The sequence below is a fragment of the Theropithecus gelada genome, chromosome 1 (genome assembly GCF_003255815.1).
Source record: "Theropithecus gelada isolate Dixy chromosome 1, Tgel_1.0, whole genome shotgun sequence".
In the NCBI taxonomy this organism is placed as follows: Eukaryota; Metazoa; Chordata; class Mammalia; order Primates; family Cercopithecidae; genus Theropithecus; species Theropithecus gelada.
Genome location: NC_037668.1, coordinates 191076826 through 191099781, shown reverse-complemented (window position 1 = coordinate 191099781; position 22956 = coordinate 191076826). Strand labels below are relative to the sequence as shown.

At 38.8% G+C, this 22956-nt stretch overlaps 1 protein-coding gene across 5 annotated transcripts in view; it reads left to right on the top strand.

Annotated features, from left to right (window-relative positions):
• Positions 1-22956, top strand: part of RABGAP1L (RAB GTPase activating protein 1 like) — an 802566-nt gene that overhangs the window by 754981 nt on the left and 24629 nt on the right. For 3 of the 5 annotated variants that reach the window (XM_025368997.1, XM_025369006.1, XM_025369024.1), the window contains 2 exons: positions 9588-9680; positions 21990-22100. In XM_025368997.1, coding sequence (XP_025224782.1) covers positions 9588-9680; positions 21990-22100 — 204 coding nt within the window. Of the gene's footprint in view, positions 1-9587; positions 9681-10022; positions 10324-16905; positions 17766-21989; positions 22101-22956 lie in introns of those variants that run through there. The other 2 variants (XM_025369034.1, XM_025369015.1) reach the window with 2 other exon arrangements.

Below are 22956 nucleotides of genomic sequence, written 5' to 3'. Positions count from 1 at the left end.
CCACAAATTTCTCCTTGATCATCTTTGTACCTTTTATAAATATCTGTTATTGCACTTATGAAACTAGATGATAACTAGACACATATTTGGCACTATGTCTAGACTGTCAGCTTCTTGAGCAGGTTTACTTTAATCATCTGGTGCCAGGCAGTAGAGCAAAGTAGTTAAAGAGGGCAGGTTCTGGAGGCCAACTGGATTTCATTTCTGACTATTTACCAGCTGTATGATCTTAGGCAAGTTACCTATCCTCAACTTATTCGTAAAATCCAAATAATACTTCCCTCATGGAGTTGCTGGCAGGATTAAGTACAGATTTTTCTAAATTATAGGCTGAAAACTGTTAGGAAATTTTTTGACATGAAGGAATTCCGTACTTAGTGCCAATTACTGCTAACCAGGAACAAAGCAGAGGGAAGTGGACATCTGAATATATCATTGCAGTGCTAAAAACCTTGCACACTGTTCCAGGCCTCTCCTCTTGTCTTTATTGATAGTTTAGCTCAGTGGTTTTTAGTATGAATCCCACATCTTCTCAAACATGTGCCCCTCAAATCTACTAGCCCCCAGCATCCACACCTGGTTTAGAAGTGTGTGTAGGCATCCTGTTTGTCACAGTGACAGGCAGCTGCTACTGACATTTAATAGGTGAAATCATAAATGGGCCCAGGGATGCCATGGGCTCAGAAATGGAGAGCATAGTCTACACCAAAAATTATTCCACCCAAAATGCCAATAATATCTTACCTTGAGAAACACTGGTAGTGCCCAGGTTCTTTTCTCTACTTAAATGCAAAAACAACTTTTCACAAAATTAATATACTATTTCATAAAGTCAGGATATGCCAAAGATCATGCCATATATATTACAGAGCATAGACCAACTTGGAAAATCTTTACATGTGTATTCTGTTATTTCTGTCTTTTCTGTGTATAAGTTCTTTTCAAGTTACTATAGTGAGTTTCAAATTTGTTACTTAAGAGTTCCATTATTCCATTAATTATGATCTGAAGTTTAAGATCTGTGGTATTGAAAAGCACTGCAGCTCCTAAATATACAAAACACTTGAACTCCTAAATGTACAAAGATCTTGTTTGGGCCAGGCATGGTGGCTCACACCTGTAATCCCAGCACTTTGGGAGGCTGAGGTGGGAAGATGGCTTGAGCCTTGGATTTTGAGACCAGCCTGGGCAACATAGTGAGACCCTGGCTCTACCACAAAAAAAAAAAAAAAAAGAAGAAGAAAAAGAACGCTAGGCATGGTGGTGTGCCCCTATAGTCCCAGCTACTCAGGAAGCTAAGGTGGGAGGATCATCTGAGTCCAGGAATTCGAGGCTGCAGTGTGCTGTGATTGCGCCACTGCACTCCAGCCTGAGCAGCAGAACAAGACCCTGTCTCTTAAAAAAAAAAATGATTGAGTTTGATAATCAGGAAACTTAACCAAATCTTATATGTAAGCAAATAAATATGTTTTTATTTGTTTTGTTTTGAGACAGGGTCTCACTCTGTCACCTAGGCTGGAGTGCAGTGGCATGATTTTACCTCACTGCAACCCAGCCTCCCAGGCTCAGGTGATCCTCCCACCTCAGCCTCCCAAGTAGCTGAGACTACAGGCATGTACCACAATGCTCAGCTAATTTTTGCATTTTTTATAAACACAGGGTTTCACCATGTTGTCCAGGCTGGTCTCAAACTCCTGAACTCAAGTGATCCACCCATCTTGACTTCCCACAGGGCTGGGATTATAAGCGTGAGCCACTGCACCTGGCCAAAATAAGTTTTATTAGAAATAACTCACTTTGGGAGGCTGAGGAGGGCAGATCACTTGAGGTTAGGAATTCAAGAGCAGCCTGGACAACATGGAGAAACTCCATCTCAAATAAAAATACAAAAATTAGCTAGACGTGGTGGCATGCAAAAAAAAAAAAAAGAAAGAAATAACTATTGCATGTGAAATTCAAATATTAGTAAGTATTCAAAATCAGATATGAAAGTAAAAATGCAAAATAGGGTTATATCACTGGTTGATATGATTAGTGAGATGAAGATTATTAAGGCAAATTCATCTAATAATTATTGATATACAACACAATATATATTCCATCTATAAGAATCATATATACAAATATGAAATAAACACCTTAAATGAGAAGAAGAGAGAAGACATGGAGAATGAAGTCTTCCCCTCCCATATCTCCAACTGAGGCCAGCATGACTAATATTGAGAAAGAGTAAGGCAAATGAGTAATTATTGTGCTCTTTTACTGTTATTGAAGGTCACTGTTTAGCACTCCCTCGCCATTCCCCTACCACTCCCCTTTGCCTCAAACTCATTAAGCTCTTTTCTTTGTATTTCCTGATAACAGCTGACAAGGACCCACTCTCGTCTGTAATGACAGTTGAGGGTATTGGTGATAAGTAGAGTTAATAAAGCTTCTCCAGTGATTTAGAACTATAACCCTCTGAGTATTATCATGAGGGGAATAGATGAAAAAGCCCATTTCATTTCGTGCACTGTCCTTCAAACTGCTGATTATGAAATCATTTTAGAGGGTCTGAGAAATAATTGTGGAATTACAATGAAACATAATAGAAAATATCAGTGGACACTGTGAGAGATCAGTCAGAGTGGTGGGGAAAAACTACTGGGAAAGGACGCAAACCTTCTGAAAGGTCAGAAGGTTCTGCAGAGCCCCAGGGGAGAATAGCTGAAGGCAGCTCTTCTATAACCCTGAGGCATTGGGCAAGGAGTAGGTACAAGAGAGTGTAGGGGAATTTATCTTAAGCTTGTTTACTTAGGTTGACCAGGAACTGACCTTTGATCATCCATGGGGACATTCTCCCTGAAAGGGGAACAATAAATGTTAATTACCTACAGGTTGTTTTTGCTCCAGGCTTTTGGCATTGTGCCTGCTCTGAATAAAAGCAAGTAGCTCCAGCTTCTTGGGGCTGCTCTCTGGTGACTAGAGCCAGGCAGTCACCTAGCTGCTCTTACACTGCATACCTGTGTCCGAGTACTCATTTCATCCATCGGCCAGGGTCTGTGGGACAGACCCAGCAGACACACAGATCCTTGGCAGGAACTGGGTACAACTGGTGCAACCAGTTGCCATTAGTGATCTGAGGGAGAAAGCAGAAAGGCACTGAGTGAATCTATGCATGGGCTGGGGTGGACTTGTTTTTATTTTTTTGCTTGCTGTCTAGTTTGGTATTCTGGTATGTATGTATGTATTTTTTTTTGAGATGGAGTCTCGCTCTGTTGCCCAGGCTGGAGTGCAGTGGAGTGATCTTGGCTCACTGCAAGCTCTACCTCCTGGGTTCATGCCATTCTCCTGCCTCAGCCTCCCAAGCAGCTGGGACTACAGGTGCCCACCACCACTCCCAGCTAATTTTTTATATTTTTAGCAGAGATGGGGTTTCACCGTGCTAGCCAGCATGGTCTCAATCTCCTGACCTTGTGATCTGCCCCCCTCAACCTCCCAAAGTGCTGGGATTACAGGCGTGAGTCACCACGCCCAGCCCCAGTATTCTGATATTTATAACATAAGGTTAATAGTTTATAGTTGACTTTATATTGACATAATTTGCAGTTGGTTGTAAAATAAAGAGCAGAGGAGTTCTTATATTGTCTTAGGCAAAAGTGTTAAGACTTTCAACTGAGTTTTGTTTGTAAACATTTAGTAGCTCAATTAATTGTAGTTATTTATAATATGTTGTTTTAGTTTCCTATTGTTTCCATAACAAATAACTACGAAGATAAATCTTTTAGTATTTAGTTTTGTACAAGTCTGAGTCTCACTGGGCTAGGAATGAGGGTGTTGGCCAGGCTGCCTTCCCTTCTGGAGGTTCTTTGGGAGAATCCATTTCCTTGCCTTTTCCAAGCTTCTAGAGGCTGCCTACATTGCCTTACTCATGGATCTCTCCCCATGTCTTCAAAGCCACACAGAATTTCTTTGATCCTTCTGCAGTAGTGATATCTGAATGAAGTCCCAAAAGGTTCTCTTCTTTTAATGACTCACATGATTTCACTAGGCTCACTCAGATAATCTAAAATAACCTTCCCATCTTAAGGTCCTTAACCTTAATCACATCTGCAAAATTCATTTGACCATGTAAGGTAGGTAACACATTCACAAGTTCTAGGGATTAGAATTCAACCATCTCTGGGAGACCATTTTCTGCCTACCACAGTTGTCTATGTTGATTCCAAATGGAATATTTTCTTGGAAAATAAATGTATATAAAAAAATTAGTTGATTTTGGTTGGGTGTGGTGGCTCATACCTGTAATCCCAGCACTTTGGGAGGCTGAGGCAGGCAGATCACTTGAGGGCAGAAGGTTGAGACCAGCCTGGGCAACATAGTGAGACCCCTGAGTCTTAAAGAAAAAATAGGCTACAACTGGGCGTGGTGGCTTACGCCTGTAATCCCAGCGCTTTGGGAGACCGAGACAGGTGGATCACCCGAGGTCAGGAGTTCAAGACCAGTTCAAGACCAACATGGCGAAACTCTGTCTCCACTAAAAATACAAAAATTAGCCAGGTGTGGTGATGCATGCCTGTAGTCCCAGCTCCTCGGGAGGCTGAGGCAGGAAAATCACTTGAACCTGGGAGTCAGAGGTTGCAGTGAGCCAAGATTGCACCACTGCACTCCAACCTGCGTGAGAGAGTGAGACTCCATGTCAAAAAAAAAAAAAAAGAAAGAAAGAAAAAACATAGTACAACGTGTATGGGCATGGCAAAAATAATGAAAGTGGTATCCAAATGACTAAAGTTTGGGAAACCCTGCACCTGAGAGGTGGCCCAGTACCCGGAAGGAGGAGAGTGCAGGCCAGAGAGGCAGTGGATCCACCCAGACTCCCATTTGCTCTGCTGCAATCAGGTGGCTCTGTCCAAGACTCTAGCCACATTTATTCAGTTTCTTCATCCCAAAGAAGGGATTGTACCAGACAAGTAGTCTCCAAAGGTTCCTCCAGCTCCAATTTACTCTTTCTGTGTAAATGGATATTTATGTTAGGAATTTCAATGTCAGGGCCAAGCACAGTGTGAAATATAAACATTACAAACTATTTAAAAGGTGAAAACACTGGTTCTGTCTGTAAATGCTGCCAAATGTAGTGTCAAGCCTGCAATGTCAAGCCTTGGTTGATTATTTAAATGACTACTATCATACTTGTTAGGGGTTGTCTTGCCATGGATGGATATCCTTTTTTTTTTCTTTTTCTATTTGTTTGTTTGCCTGTTACTAATACCATTTCAAAGTAGTGAATGCTCATCATTAGTTGCACACATAAAACAATTATAGATTCTTTGAGAACATTTCTTGAACTTAGGAAATACTGAAAGGACAGAGCATGGACAGTTGGTGGAACAGGACCTCAACATCAGGTAGACATTTAAAAGGACTGGTGGTTTTTTTTTTTTTTTTTTTTTTTTTTTTTGAGACAGAGTCTTGCTCTGTCGCCCAAGCTGGAGTGCAGTGGCGCAATCTCGGCTCACTGCAAGCTCTGCCTCCCGGGTTCACACCATTCTCCTGCCTCAGCCTCCTGAGTAGCTGGGCCTACAGGCACCCGCCACCACACCTAGCTAATTTTTTTTTGTTGTTGTATTTTCAGTAGAGACGGGGTTTCACCATGTTAGCCAGGATGGTCATAATCTCCTGTCCTTGTGATCCGCCCGCCTCGGCCTCCCAAAATGCTGGGATTGCAAGCGTGAGCCACCATGCCCGACCTGGACTGGTGGTTCTTAGCGCATTCTTCAAGTACACCGTTATTTACAGGATGTTTCAATTCTGATAACTCTTAGTGACTTTTTGTTCTTTTAATTAAAAGTACATACTGAAGAGATTTTTTTTTTTCTTTTGAAACGGAGTTTCACTCTTGTTGCCCAGACTGGAGTGCAATGGTGCAATCTTGGCTCACTGCAACCTCCACCTCCCAGGTTCAAGCGATTCTCCTGCCTCAGCCTCTTGAGTAGCTGGGATTACAGGCATGTGCCACCTCACCCAGCTAATTTTGTATTTTTAGTAGAGATGGGGTTTCACCATGTTGATCAGGCTGGTCTCGAACTTCTGACCTCAGGTGATCCGCCTACCTCAGCCTCCCAAAGTGCTGGGATTACAGGCGTGAGCCACTGTGCCCAGCCCTGAAGACGTTTTTAAATTTCTTTCTCCAGTAAGAGAAATTTCAAACTTCTGTATCCCATTCAGTATTCCCTAAAATAAAATCAAGTTTGTCCTGAAATATGGTTTTAAAAACTGAAAATCTATTTTCTTTGATTACCTCATAAATAACAAGAGTTTCATATCAGCTCTCCTGTCTCTTCCTCCTCCACCCTTTTCCTCCCTTTCATGTTGTGCCAGTCACACAGGTGGATGCTCAGTATCACCCCACAGCACAAGATAAATAAGCTTGGAAGGTTTCCTAGCAACATATTGTTCTGGGAACCTGCTCTGTTTCCCTGAACAAGATGAAGCCAGATATCCTAGAATCTCAGCCAGATGGGAAAGGATTAGCTTATTGAGAGTGTTATTGCCTTTTTTTTTTTGTTTTAATATTTCACTTTGAAATGAACCTCTTAATATAAGTAGTAAAAGTGACTTTTAAAAGGGCACATAAAAATATCTTTTTAAAAGAACATTTTTTTCTCTTACATATTAAAAAAATATTGATAATAGTTTGAAGTTTAAAAATATGGTTTCAGAATTCTCTAAGCACAAGCTTCCAGTATGTAATTCAGTCACTGGTGAGTGGATCCATTTTAGAACCATGTAGAAAATACTTCCACATGGGACTAATACTCAGCCTGGTGTCCAGTGGTATGGTATTCCTGCTGTAAAAATACTGAAATACTTCTGATCTGGTGGGAAAATGGCTCCAGGGGTAGGCTGTCTCCTCACAATACCTTTAGCTGCTCCCCTTGGCCCTTGCATCTGGACCTAGGGAAACATTGGAGACACCTTGTCACTCCTTAAAACCCTGAAGCTTCCCCTTTTTCTATAACTCCAGGACTATTTTAGTACTAGTGATTTACAACTTCATCTTCAGAGTCTATTTTTGGTTTTCTCAGTGTATGATTAAAGTATATAGAGAAAATAAAACTGAAAGAAATTGAGACTGCTATCAAAGCCAAGAAAAATAATGTCATTGTTGTTTTGTTAACACATGATCATGTATATTTCCCTTGTTTATCTAATGATCTGTGAGGCTACACAGTTGGCAGCTGGTGCTTTCCTTTCTGTTGCACTCTAGTTGGTCACAGTATACTTGTTAGAGGTCTCTGGAGATGGAGTAATAAAGGATTCTTGTTTCTTATAACAGTATTCAGCAGTGGCTTTGCAATTCAGTTTCACCCTGGGAAATGTCCTCACTCATTGTTTGGCTGGGGAGACATTCCCCCATCAGCCAGATGACTATTCTCATAATGTGGTTGTTGACTGGTTTGTGTCATCTATCAGGTTTGGACTGAGTTTGTGAAACTTCCCAATTGTGGTCGGAAGCTGATAATTCTAGTAATTTATAGTGTTCCTGGATAGGAAAAACAAAGTAATTAGAATAAGATGGGAATGACACCTGGTGTCTTTGTTTTTATGTAACAAATGATTTGGCCAGATGCCAGAGAATTAATGCTGTCCTCATTTTGATGAAAATAAGGAAATTGTGAGATAATTTTATATTCATGCTAGGTGCTTTCCATTCTCTTTTGCTCTCTCACTCATATGTATATGTTTTCTAAATACCATATTTTAAACTCAACAAGGAACAATCTGTTGAGGGCCTAGTATGAGCCAAATACCACTGGGTATTATGGCAGATACTGAGGGCAACACATCATCCTTTCCTTCTCAGAATCTGCAAGAAGTTTGCAACATAGCACGTTTGTAATCGTAAACCAAACAAAAACATTAAGGAAAGGTTTTGATGTTTAAAGGAATCATGGGCTAGGCACAGTGGCTCATGCCTGTAATCCCAGTGCTTTGGGAGGCTGAGGAAGGAGGATCACTTCAGCCCAGGTGTTTGAGACCAGCCTCGGCAACATAGCCAGACCCTATCTCTACAAAAGTTAAAATAAAATAAATAAGTAAAGGAATTCTATAACTTTGTCCAAAGAAAGACTAAAAGTATATTTAATATGTATTATGGAACAGAATAAGTTCTAATACCTTAATTTTGATTGAATACTTGTTTTTAAAAAAATTTTAAAATATCCATGAACCAGGCATTGTTTTAGACACCTCTCTGTTAACTCATTTAATTCTCCTGACACCATTATGAGGTAGAAATTTTATTTACCTGCTATTTTATAGACGAAGAAACTGAGGCTAGGAGAGTTTTTTTGTTTGTTTGTTTGTTTTAAAAGACTGAGTCTCATTCTGTTGCCCAGGTTAGAGTAAGTGGCCGTCATAGTGCAGTGCAGCCTGGAACTTGTCCACTCAGGCAATTCTTCCATCTCAACCTCCCAAGTAGCTGGGACTATAGATGTGCACCACTGTCCCCTAAGAGAGGTTAAATATCTGTTTATTGAGGGCTTTTATACTATGCTGTGCTTTTTTGTTTATTTTTAAAATTTGAAGAGTCCATAGGATTCTAGTCTTTTTTCAGAAAAGAGTAAACTACTGTCTTTTGTGGATGACATAATTTTCGCAAGAAATAAATGAGTTGTTTAGATGACTTTCTATTATCTCATACAGCACAATGATTCTGTATTTGAGTTTTCATTGTCAAAACAGTAAAACCTTTCAGTATACTAACTCCATTTTAGAATATTTTTCTTTTTCTTTTTTTTTTTTTTTTTTTTGAGACTGAGTCTCGCTCTATCACCTAGGCTGGAGTGCAGTGGTGCAATCTTGGTTCACCACAACCTCAGCCTCCCAGGTTCAAGCAATTGTCATGCCTCAGCCTCCAGAGTAGCTGGGATTACAGATGCCCACTACCGCGCCCAACTAATTTTTGTAATTTTAGTAGAGATGGGGTTTTACCATGTTGGCCAGAGGCTGGTCTCAAACTGCTGACCTCGAGTGATCCGCTTGCCTCAGCCTCCCAAAGTGCTGGGATTACAGACATTAGCCACCATGCCCAGGCCATTTTAGAATATTTCTTGTAGCTAAATTTTTTACTTGTATAAAATAATAATTTTCATTTTAAACATAATAGAAGGATATGAGTGTAATTCACTCATACTTAAGAAAGTTAAAATTAATAGCACTATTAAATACATTAACAAGAGAAGGTTGTGACATCAGCAATATTATATATAACAGAGGTGGACAAACTGTAGCCTGTTTCTGTAAATTAAGTTTTCTTGGAACACAGCCAGACTCATTTGTTTAGGTATCACTCATGGCAGGTTTTGTGTAATAATGACAGAGTTGAATCTTTGCAACCTAGACTATATGACCCACAAGGCCTAAAATATATACTGCCTGGACCTTTACAGGAAAAGTTTGCCAACGCCTACTCTGGAGTCTGTATTTTTCTCCTAACTTTGAGTTGGGCATGTTCCCTTAGAATGCCAGAAATTTAGCAAACACATCTGAATTTTTTTTCATAAATGGTGCCCTTGTCTAACATGGTTTTCCTCAAATCCCTGCAGGTACCAACCAAGAAGCTGAAGAAATATGAGAAAGAATATCAGACAATGCGAGAGAGTCAGCTGCAACAGGAAGACCCAATGGATAGATACAAGGTATGAGAAATATGTTGCACCTATCAACGTACCTTCTTTTTTATTTTAAATGAGACTGAGTCTTGCTGTGTTGCCCAGGCTGATCTTGAACACCTGGCCTCAAGCAATCCTCCCACTTCAGTCTCCTAAGTAACTGGGATTACAAGCACGAGCCACCATTCCCAGTAAAGTACCTTTTTTTTTTTCTTTTTTTTCTTACTTAAAGCAGCAGTTGTGGCAAGTTCAATTCCCTCTGTTCCTCCTCGATTGATTTAGACACTCTCTGATCATGCTAACTGTCCAGGTATGTTTTCATTTCAGGAGACTCCCAAATAGCCAACCATAATATTTCTTTTCTTTCAGTTTGTATATTTGTAGGTAACTCCAGCTGTTGCATTTATACTGGGAATCTTCATAAGAAGCTGAGAGAAAGAGAGGGGAAAAAGAAAGTGGCTTTCTACTTTCAAAAATGAAACAAAAAGGAAAAATGGCAAAGTACTGTTTTAGCTGTGCATGGTCATATCCACAAAGACTTTTAGCAGGTGAACTGTTCCAAGACTGACACAAGGATGTTTCAAACTTGCTCTATCTGTAGCAAATGTTAAAAATACCAACTGACTTGGAAGGAAAAATAAAAATCACAAAGGTATATTGAGCACAGTAATGGTGTTTGTTGCAACATTTATTTCCACAAATGAATTTTGGAACAACAGTGATATTTGACTTATAGTATGAAGTTTCAGAATCAAAATAATTTCATTTTAATATGTTCGTTAATTGTGAATTTCTTCAATGGTAATTAGCAACACTTCCCAGGATGCAATGTTGGGAAACACTTATTTCCAACTTATTTTTTTCCAAGTAAAATGTTGTCTCTCTTCAACATGCTTTAATTTTTCAGACTCATACAGATACATAATAGCTCCTTCTCCCTCCACATCAATACACTAAGATAAAAGAATACTGTATTTTCAGCACCGAGCAGCAGTGCCGAAATGTCCTGCCAATAATTGGACTGTGTGGCATTATTAATTAAATCACCCACATTGGGATGACTTCCACTTTTGTAACTAGAGTTATCTTTATGTGGTCAGAGCTGGACATACGCAGCATAGTCACACAGAATATCTTATCTCTGTTGCTGAATTGAATAACACAGGATGTGTACAGAGGAACATGGTAGGAGTATGTAGATTTTGTAGTCAGACAGACCTGAACTCAAATCTTGCTCATTTTTTTAGAGCACAGGATTTGGACTCCATATTGAGGGTTTTAATCCCTATGCCACCATTCAGCATCTTGGACTAGTTATTGAACCTCTTCCTTATCTGTAAAAGATACAGTGTATCTGCTTCCTTGGTGGATTATTACAAGGATGAGGGATGCTGTATGTTAAGGACTTAGCTCATAGTTGCATTCAATAAATGGCTGTTATTTTATGAAGCCTACTACTACAAATTATGCAATTATTACTAGAATAATGCCAACTTATGTGGGTCTTCCCCTCTAGTCCCTTATTGATTGTTCTCATTTCTCTCAAGTATTGCCAACTAATAATCTCCCCTTGCTTATAGAAGTGGTTCAAGATCTGATGATAAAATCCCACATACTTCTATAGCAGGTAACTATTAACAGATAAGGTGTTTACAGATAATGTTTGAAGCTAATTTTCACCACCAACATCCCCTCAATAAAACCAACTTTTAATGTAAATCACATGGCATGCTGCTTTAGAAAGGCTGGAAGGTAGTAATTATAAACTATTATTAAGCATCCAAAATGAAGCTCTCCTTTTGCTAACATCATTCTGATTTTCTTATTACTACCATTGTTGTGAATAAATTCTGTGAAGAATGCTTTAAAATAAGAGAGAAATGGAAGACCAAATTTGTACATTTAAAATCAGGCTGGAATTGAACTTGTTATTGTGTCTTAAATCATTTTTTGTGCCAAAGCAGGTATGTATACATTAATAGTAAGATGTACATTATTTTTAAATTACTTATAACATGTAAGATTATCAGTGTGCATAGTTTTATTGAGAGATCAAAGTAGGATTAAACTTTTTGTTTTGAAAGCAGGCATTACTTTTTAAGTTCAAGTATTGTTGCTTCTTATTTGCACTTATCTGATACCCTCTATCGCTATTTCTTTTAGATTATTGTGGTAACTTGTCAGTACATTCATCTAATGTCTCTATACTCTTTTAATAATGTCTAGGCATCTGTCCTGGTAATACACTTGGCAAATTTATAGTTCTTAGATTATAATTACACCTTCAAGGTGGCAGTCAACAATATAAGTTTCTAACCATCAACATATTTGGTTTTTAAGATGATCAATATGTAGTTTAAGAAGCCATATTATAATTATCTTAATTAAAGTAGTAAAGTTAGAAAATACCATTTACATCTTCTAAATTTAATCCTGTGAAGAATAAGATCTCTGTCCTGGGAATGAGCACTTTATAATTCATAGATCTTGGACTGGGAACCCAGTTAGTGTAAACTCTTAAAGACTGACTTGGGAACATCTTTGAGGGCATTGAGTGAGAACTTGCACCAGTTCAGTGACAACCCCTCCTCAACATTAGAATCTATATTGCTTGAAAAGTCATTTCCACACCCTAGCTTGCCATATGACAAGAGAGTTAGGAAGGTTGTGGGAATTTATTTATTTATTTATTTATTTATTTTATTTATTTTTTTTTTTTGAGACGGAGTCTCGCTCTGTCGCCCAGGCTGGACTGCAGTGGCACCATCTCGGCTCACTGCAAGCTCCGCCTTCCGGGTTCACGCCATTCTCCTGCCTCAGCCTCCCGAGTAGCTGGGACTACAGGCGCCCGCCACCAGGCCTGGCTAATTTTTTGTATTTTTAGTAGAGACAGGGTTTCACCGTGTTAGCCAGGATGGTCTTGATCTCCTGACCTCGTGATCCGCCTGCCTCGGCCTCCCAAAGTGCTGGGATTACAGGCGTGAGCCACCACGCCTGGCCCGGGAATTTATTTTTTAAAGCCCACATATGTTATATAATAAGATATTTTAAGAGGTATTTCAGTTCAATGCTATTTCTCTTAGACATGGTGGCATATGTAAAAGGGCTATCACAGGGAACCTGGAGGTGGGATTAAAGATCCAACAATGTAGATGTAGCTCTCAACAGTCATATTTCTTGCTATATCTATGTAAACATGTGTTTGATGTCTATTTTTATGACATATGTAAATATCTTCATGCTCAGGTTATATCGCTATAGTCACCTTTATTCAACACTTAAATCTCAACCACAAAGAAAGAGATGAAATAATGTTAGTATAAATTTAAATTTTAAAACTCCACATATCATGAAAATCTTCTGGAATTAGGAAGTAGTGATGATTGCACAACTTTGTGAATATACTAAAATCATTACATTGCACATTTTGAAAACATGACTTTTATGGCATGTGAATTACATCTCCAAAAAAAAAGCAGAATATTCCAGGAGGATTGTCATTTAGGCTACCCTTTTCCTTTCATGAACCCTAAGTCACACCAGAGGTACTTGTTTAGAAGCTTTGCAGGAGGGAGAGCTTCCTGTTGAAATTAGAGCTAATTAGTGACTATTGATCTTATATGTGTTCATATTTGTAGAATAAAAGCCAACACAGTGGGTGGTACATTAGTTTTTAATGAAGCCCATTAATTTCCAGATAGAACATATGTTGTACATTGTATGTATACACACAGATATAAACATATATACGTAGGTCATACACACATATACATGCACTGCCTGTGCTACCTGGGCTTGGCATCAGTTTATATTTTAAACTCAGTGAACACCATAATGACTGCTTTATAGCCTTTATTCTTTCTGTTTCTCTTCATGACTAGATTCCAGGAGACAGAAAGGAAACTTTTTTGGAAGAACAATGTAGAATATTTATTTCAAATCTCTTTTATCTTCCTTCTTAACTTGAACCTGACCAGATTTGTGTAAAATTCTTTATCTACTCTAATATTTTGGTTTGTAAATTTAGTGATTGATTTCTAATAAGCTGAAATTAGGATAAAGATTTGGCTGTAGAAATAAGCATGTTTTCATTTTTATACAGGTTCCCCAGAAAACACACATTCATCAATATGTGTAGCTGTTTTTAGTGTATTTTAGAAACTAGTAACTAAGCCCTTAACAAGCAAAGTTACCAATTTCAGAAATTAAATTTTTTTTTTTTTTTTTGAGATGGAGTCTTGCTCTGTCGCCCAGGTTGGAGTGCAGTGGCTCAATCTTGGCTCACTGCAAGCTCCACCTCCTAGGTTCATGCCATTCTTCTGCCTGAGCCTCCCCTGTGCTGGGACTACAGGCGCCCACCACCGCACCCGGCTAATTTTTTGTATTTTTAGTAGAGACGGGGTTTCACCGTGTTAGCCAGGATAGTCTCAATCTCCTGACCTTGTGATCCGCCCGTCTCGGAGTCCCAAAGTGCTGGGATTACAGGCGTGAGCCACCGCGCCCGGCCTTAAAATATTTTCTATCTTAAAGAGATGAATCGTTTCTATTGTGAGGAAAGTTTTCTAGTGGTGGTATCAGTTGATGGTACTTTTTGAAGATCTGTAGCCTTCATCTACCTTTGGAGAATGATATGCTTTTCTGGTTTAATTAAAGAACTATTTGCACAAATGTGAACTAAGCCTTAAAAAACACAGCTAATTGACTGGGCATGGTGGCTCTCGCCTGTAATGCCAGCACTTTGGGAGGCTGAGGTGGGTGGATCACTTGAGGTCAGGAGTTCCAGACCAGCCTGGCCAATACAGTGAAACCCCACTTCTACTAAAAAATACAAAAATTAGCTGAGTGTGCTGGCAAGCACCGGTAGTCCCAGCTACTCGAGAGGCTGAGGCATGAGAATCGCTTGAGCCTGGGAGGGGGAGGTTGCAGTGAGCCAAGATCATGCCACTGCACTCCAGCGTGGGCAACAGAGCCAGACTCTGTCTCAAAAAAAAAAAAAAAAAAAAAATGGCTGGGCGCGGTGGCTCACGCCTGTAATCCCAGCACTTTGGGAGGCGGAGGCAGGCAGATCACGAGGTCAGGAGATCGAGACCATCCTGGCTAACACGGTGAAACCCCGTTTCTACTTAAAAAAAAAAAAAAAAAAAAAAAATTAGCCGGGCATGGTGGCTGGCACCTGTAGTCCCAGCTACTTGGGAAGCTGAGGCAGGAGAATGGCGTGAACCCGAGAGGCGGAGCTTACATTGAGCCGAGATCATGCCACTGCACTCCAGCCTGGGCGACAGAGTGAGACTCCATCTCAAAAATGAATAAATACACACACACACACACACACACACACAGCTAATTAATTAAATTCAGTGAATCTCCCAAAGCATAATAAAGGTTACCTGTTCTAGATGGAAAAATACTAAAAGAATCTGGAATGCTTACACTGTCTTGGGTTTGGGACACAGATAGTATTATGAATACATAATTTCTAATTGAAGTGTCTTATCCATGTTCAGTACATTAAATTTAGAATGTTTAACCTCGTTCTTGAGATTAAACATAGTAATTTTTAAAATCAAAATGTAATTTAAACAAAGGAAATGATTCCTCTATGTTTCCACAGTTTTTTCTTGCACATACTAGGTTTTGTAGAGCTGTTGCTCCTACATGTAATTTAAAATTAAGCTATTATGCATAGTGAAAATAATACAAATGAAATATTTGAAATAAAGCTTAATTGTACTTTTTTGCCATCCTTACATGTCTAATGCAATAATTTAGAGCAATTATCACATTTCTTTTAAACTTGACAAATGAAGAAAAGTTTAAATTAGGATACATTTCTAACCTATAAAAACGAGGGAGTAGACTTTTTTTAAAAACTGTTGGGCCCTTTTTGGTGTTGGACCCTTTCTTACTCAGGGGAGTCAAGATAAGTGAATCCATCTTTGAAAATTATTTTTCTGGCTGGACACGTTGGCTTACACCTGTAATCCCAGCAGTTTGGGAGGCCGAGGCGGGTGGATCACTTGAGGTCAGGAGTTCGAGACCAACCTGGCCAACATGGTAAAAACCCTTTCTCTACTAAAAATACAAAAATTAGCCGGGTGTGGTGGCACACACCTGTAGTCTTAGCTACTCAGTAGGCTGAGGCGGGGTAATCTCTTGAACCTGGGAGGCGGAGGTTGCAGTGAGCTGAGATCGCACCACTGCACTCCAGCCTGGGTGACAGAGCAAGACTCCATCTAAAAAAAAAAACATGTTTTTCTGCCAGAGCAAATAAACACATTTTATTATTTTTTCACATCACAGAGACTGTGTTGGCTTTTGGAAATATTATGTTATGAAATAATGTGCTTTTAAGGAATAGTAATAGACATGAGGTTGGTTTCTATATGCCTATGATAACTTAATGATAAACTTCAGAAGGCTTCCACTTTCTCTTTGAGCTTGGATAACCCAGAGAGTTCATTGTTGTAGGATGGTGAAGATGCAAAACTAAATCCTTTTGGCTTCTCAAGCAATATAGCTAATCAGGAGTGGGCGATTTCTAACAATGCTGGTCTTTTGAGTCCCTTATACTTAACCCTTGGGGGAAGAATATGCATTAAGCACACTAAGAATTTCTAGTATGTTTATTGATGATCGTCAGAGTTTTCAAGAAACTTTCATTAATTTTTAGAAAGTTTTCTTTTCCGTTTAAGTATTACTGAGAAAATTACCTGACACTAATATGTTTCTATATCATCTAGAATGCATTTGCTTTTTGAAAATTTGATTTGTGTACTAGAGTGGAGCAGGGATCTGCAAACTGTGGTTTATAGGCCAAATCTGGCTCATTGCCAGTTTTTGTAAACCAAGTTTTATTGGAATACAGCCACACCTATTTATTTATTTATTATGTGTGGCTGGTTTCGTATGACACCGGTAGAGTTGAGAAATTTCAGCATAGACCATGCGACTTGCAAAGTCTAATATATTTACTGTCTGGCAATTTACACCAGAAGTTTGCTGACCCCTGTGCAAGAGTATAATCTAAGATAGTTTTTTAAGTGCTAAAAGAAATGCAGTCTGTTTGGCCAGCTGTCATTTATTACTGACAAGATTTTGTTTTTAGTTTGACATTTAAAAATTTGAAATTTTCCACTACAAAGATAAAATTGGATGTGATGAGTAAAGTAAAAAGCTTCAAATATCCATATTTTCTTTCTCAGATCTTCATTTAAGGACAACATAGATATTTAAACATTTTATCTGTAGGCATTTGAAAACTTGAATATGATAGCTGTCAACTCTTTTAAAAGAGGTATCCAAAAGAAAATATGTGAGCGTTGAGTGTGTTGTTGCTAATAAATTTGCACTGAGTCTTTTAGGAAAACATTTTCTCCTGACCCTTAAAAGGCTTTAAAACCATGTGCCAAGAATTCATCATAGCAGCAGACAACACCCAAAATATTGAGCTAGGGTTTATAAAGCCACCTCCCTCCTCATCATTTTTTCCTTTAAAGCTTAGTTTCTTTACTTTTAATTACCAGTTCACATTTCTCTGGTTTCTCATCTTGGAATAAATGACATTCACAATCCCTTGAACTGCTTCACCTGGACTTCAGCCCCCAGGTACACATGAGATCCAGGATCCATTTTTCTTTTGCATTACCCTGCCCAGCAATTTCATTCTTTTGTCTGAAGATGAACTATTTTGCAAGATTTCTGACCTTGTCATATAAGGAAGTTCCTTCCACCCAGCTTTAACAACACAGTATCAACACCTCACACCGTAGTTCCTTAATAGTTCCACATACAGCATTTTAGTCGTTCATGCAAACTGTAAACAGCAGTGTGGAGAGGGAGGAGTTTGAGGATATGAGTCTTCCTGAGTTGAGACTTGCCCACTGGCTGCCTCAAGTATACTTTGTTCCATTGAATGTTTGCAGTCACAGAGAGAACTTAGAGTTATATGACACTCGAAGGAAAAGCAAAAGAGCATTAAGAAGTGTCTGTTTTTGTTATTGCCATTTCATAAATATTTTAGTAGGTGTTCAATTTCATTGGATATTCTTTTTTTTTTTAATTGTCTTTGTACCTATGATTGAAAACGGTAGTTGGTCTATGACTTTTGAGGAGGTAAGTTTCTTTTTTTAATCTATGTATGTCTGTAACATCGGTGTCTGTCTCTTTGAAAAATGCAGTATCCTCCTCCCAAAAGTTACTAACCAAACTTTCCCAGCTGTACATCTCCTATCCATAAGGGGTGAAACTATGAGGACAGTTGTTATCTGCTTTTTGTTCAAATGGTGTCAGTTGTGTGAGATGGGGAGGATATGTTTCAGACAGTGTGATGTGAATGTTAAGAGTTATGTAAGCAGTGTCTCCTGTAATCTTTTCTGAAAGGCAAGAGGGAACCAGTTTGCCTGTTTTGTTTACAGGCTTTGAGCAGTCAGCACATCTGCTTGTGCAAACTTAGAGCATGTGAATTTCTCTGGGCTGACTGAGGTTATTGGGGCTGACTTTAAGTCTGTCTCCCATGGGCAACCCTTGTTAACATTTCAAAATGAACCAAGCAGGGTTATTACCTTTCCCAAGACCATCAAAACCAAACTCTCTTCTCCATTCTAGAATACAGGCAAACTTTTTCTGGAATGGGTCAGTATTGAAAACAGTTTTGGCTCCTTGAGAAGAACTGTAAAAGACAGCCAAGTAATATAAGCTCTGTTTAGCCCTCAGTAGGTAAGTGTGGGCAAGTTCTTTGTAGAAAATCTCCATCTCAGTAGCAGGGTCTCACTGTAGTGCTCAGTAGCACTCACCCTGGGTTCATACTTTGGAGGATGATACTGCATTTTTGGCCCCGTAGCTTGCTTTCCCACTTGTCTGTGAGTGCAGAGCAGGAGTCTGACACTTCCCACTGTGCTGCTTGCTTTGCAGACACTAAATTGAAGCTTCTTGCTAAAGCAAAAGCAAGTAGGCGTGCCCTCTAGGCTATTTTGCTTTGCAGGGACCAAGACTCTCAGTTTCTCCCAAATCTTTTCCCACCCTTGCCCTTGCCCCTTTAAGTGTGTGTCTGTAAGAAAGGGTTTCAGTTGCAACAGTCATTGTAATGAGAAGTTACTAGTCAGAATTTCAGCTGAACTCACACCTCTTTCTTATATAACAGATAATCCATCAGACATTAATCTCTAATCAACAGTGAAGTAGCTACCTGGTATGATTTCTAAATACTTGAACAAAGTACTTTTCCACGAACATCCTATGACTTTACCTGGAGGTTACTTTAACTCAATTCTAAGCATATAATTGTAACCTGAAAAACTGGTAGTGGCAACATTTTCACTTGTGCCAAATGGATGTAATGTACATAATAGTCGAGGGAGGTTTTTGTACTTTGGGGTTATACAAGTACAATTTCAATAGCAATAGGACACTTAACTCGGGAATAGCTATTAAAGTAGTCTTATCTTAGTTTCTTGAAAAGATTTATCAAGAAATGAGAAAAATCTCTTCCCTGGCTAAGCAGCTGCATTGTGAAATATGTCATGTTGAAATTGTGCTGGTATTGTTACTCTTTCCTGACTAGAAGGAAATTTATTGAAAAAGCTTCTCAAATCTTTTTTTTAATCTAAGTTTCCTGTAAGTATATAAGTTTTTTTTTTTTTTTTTTTTCCCATGAAAAGGAGTAATAGATATATCAGAAATAAAGGCTACCTCTCCAGCCCCTGCTAGAAATTGTGTTACTTAGGCAAAGATTGAAAGATTTCATTGTAGAAGCTCTGGCTTTTTAGAAATCTGTTTTTTAGTCTCTACATTTATTATGCTTCTGTGGGAGGGTGGAACTTCTGTAGATTGAGGGAACTGACAGAATCTGATGAGTACAAGTTGCCTCTACAAGAGCATACACAGTCTTCTCAGGAACATCTGGGGAAAGAGTTCCTAGCAAGGCACCACTTCTTAGGAGTTACATTATATCTTGGTCAAAAAGGAGGATCTAATATGGTTTTGTGTAGAATATGACCTTCTAACAGAAGTGGACTTAAATTTTTTTTTTCTCATTTTGGCATCTTATCCCTTCCAATGGAATTAAAATTCTGAATTTTTTTTTCCTTAATAAAACTATTTTTTAAATCCTATTACAAATATATATTCATTGTAGAAAACTTGAAAACATTTTTAAAAGGAAAAGGACAACAGTAAAGAAAATTCACTACCTACAGTTAATATTTATTGTTTATATTGTTATAATGAGATTCTCCAGTTATTTATTGGGGTTTTTTCCCCCCCTACAAGGCAGTGTAAGCATTTCCTGTTATTATATATTTCTTTCTTTCTTTCTTTCTTTTTTTTTTTTAGATAGGTTCTCACTCTGTCACCCAGGCTAGAGTGCAGTGGCATGATCACAGTTCACTGCAGCCTTGACTCCCTGGGTTCAAGTGATCCTCCAACCTCAGCCTCCCCAGTAGCTGGGATCATGTGTGCACACCACACCACCCAGCTAATTTTTTTTTTTTAGATGGAGTCTCACTCACTCTGTCATCCAGGCTGAAGTGCAGTGGTGCAATTTTGGCTCACTGCGAGCTCTGTCTTTCAGGTTCAAGCAGTTCTCCTGCTTCAGCCTCCTGAGTAGCTGGGATTACGATGTGTATCACCATACCTGCGTAATTTTTGTATTTTGTTTTAGTAGAGATGAGATTTCACCATGTTGGCAAGGCTGGTCTTGAACTGACCTCAAGTGGTCCGCCCACCTCAGCCACCCAAAGTGCTGGGATTACAGGCATGAGCCACTGCGCCCAGCTGTACCCAGCTAATTAAAAAAATTTGTTTTGTAGAGATGGGGTATTGCCATGTTGCCGAGGCTGGTCTTGAACTCCTGGGCTCAAGCAATCCTCCAGTCTCAGGCTCCCAAAGTGTTGGGATTACAGGCACGAGCCACTGCATCCAGCCTTCTCCAGTATTTTAACACTGAGTCGAATTCTATTGTGAATTTATTTGAAGTATGAAAGTGATTTGGGATTGTTTTTATCTTTTTTAGTAGATATGTTTTTCAATAATGTTTTAATATTCTCCAACTTTTCTAATTTTTTTCCAAAAAAAAAAAAAAAAAAGACAGAAATGGGCCCTGGTGGCTGGTTAATCAAAGTGCAATGTTTCTTAGCCCTTCTTTTAAAAAACAGGAAAAAGAAAGAAATTGTCTTCTCTTTCAATATAGCAAACACCAGGTTGTTATATAGAAGATAAAATTAACTTCACATTGCCTGGTATGCTATGATAAACTATCTTCCAAAACATATATTTGTCTTCTAGTTTTGTGTCACTGCTTTGTCAAAGGTTTTTGACCAAAAAAAAAAAGGTTTTTGCCACCTTTGCAGAAAACACTGTTAGGAGAGTAAATCTGAAAAACAGGAAGGTCTCGTGACATTAGTCTTTCCTGTCAGCTGTCTTTTGAATCTCCTATAACTGTTAACAGTAGCAAAGAAAGTAATTTTGATACTTTGGAATGGAAGACATGAAATAACTATTCTGAAAATAGTTGTGAACATACCAAGTTCACAGTGTTTAGTTAAGGAAAGACCTTGCTTCATAAGAATTAGTGACTGGGTTTTGTTTTGTTTTTTTTTTTTTTCATTTGTTTGTTTTTGTTTTTTTATCATGTAACTTTGTTTCAGATTTTTCAAGGTTGGGGGGCAGAAATCCTCAGTAATTTATTTTACCTGGAATGTTTTACTCTGAAGTTTTTTTAAAAACAACAAAACTAGATATGACTATTGCTGTCACCCAAAAATAGGTGTTCAGAAAAGTAAATATATTCTTACTCAAAGAATAAAAATGTCGACTGTTAGCAAAGTCATGAACCCATGTGTCATGATTCTTGATTTAATGCTCTTAAATATACTCAATATGAACCTGTCTTAGAAAAACAATTTGAAGAAATGTCTAGTGGTTTTCCCCTGTTTCATTCCTACTGTGTCTTGTGGTTTCTCTTGAGGTCAAGGGTGAAACTACCGTGCATGTTTGAAATAAAGAATTGCTTGTGTCTGTGTTCTAGATCTATGTAAAAACCTCACAGGATTGGGGGGGTATGTTCAGAAAGTTTGCTCTTTGTGGCACATGTTTTATAATGAAGTTCCATCTTGAGAGTTTAAGGGACAAGTTTCACCGGGTAGAGAACCGCATCTGCATTGCTAGCTAAACTCACTGTTGTTTCCCATACAGCAATCCTGCCTTCCTGTGCCACTTGCGCCTTCTCCTTTTTACACCTTTGAAAGTTCACTTTGTTGCTTGTTTTTCCTCACTAGTTCTATTCATTTCTGTATGTCCAGACACTAATGCCCACCTCCGGCTGTTGTTCTTTTTCTGCAGAGGGAGAACCGAAGATTACAGGAGGCCAGCATGAGGTTGGAACAAGAGAATGATGACCTCGCCCATGAACTAGTAACAAGCAAAATTGCTCTACGGAATGACTTGGATCAGGTAAACTTTAGAAATGAGACTGTGATGACTTCCTCAGGGCAAAGACCAATTTGCCCTCACCGCTGCCCCCACAAGCTTGCTTTGTTCTTGACTTTGTTCTTGATGAATGGAGGAGTGGCAGGGACAGTTTGTGTTAATTGGAGAGAGTGGAAAACACAAGCCTTTGAGAAAAGTTTGGGTCATTTCTAAATAGCATGTGTGACATAACTTTCTTTATACCTCTAAACTCTGTTATGTCTTTGTTGATACCTTTCCTGAACCAATGGCTGTCAGCATAATTATCTGAGAACATTAGTCACCAAGAATATACCTGTACTAATGCCACTCTAACAGTAGGCACCTTACTCTTTGTTCCAGTAAGAATTCTTCTCCAGAATAAATGTGAACTTTTACATGAAGTACCTACATTAAGAGTTGGATTGTTAGATTGATAGGCATCTGAGTGGCTGAGAGCCAGACTGCCCTATTGTGAATGCTGGCACCACCACTTGTGACCCATATGACCCTGGGCAGTTCTTAAGCTGTCTATAGATATAAAAAGGTGTCTATCTCATAGAGATGATATAACAAATAAGAAAAGCACTTCAATAGTATGTGTTCATTAAATGTTAGCTGTTGCTAGGAAGACCTTAAACTATTTAGCATTCCCTTGTTCTTTCCAACTAAGCTGACAGTCTTAGGACCTCCTGTTTTTTCTTGCTAGCATTTTCAGAAATAATTGGCAATATGGAAGCAGTCTTGTGCAGATTTAAAATTACCACTCTATTTTCTGACTTCTACAAAGTAAATATTCCCAACAGACAGTGGAGGGTCAGAAAAACTGACTCGCAGACTGTTGAGTCTGTAAAAGAGTCAT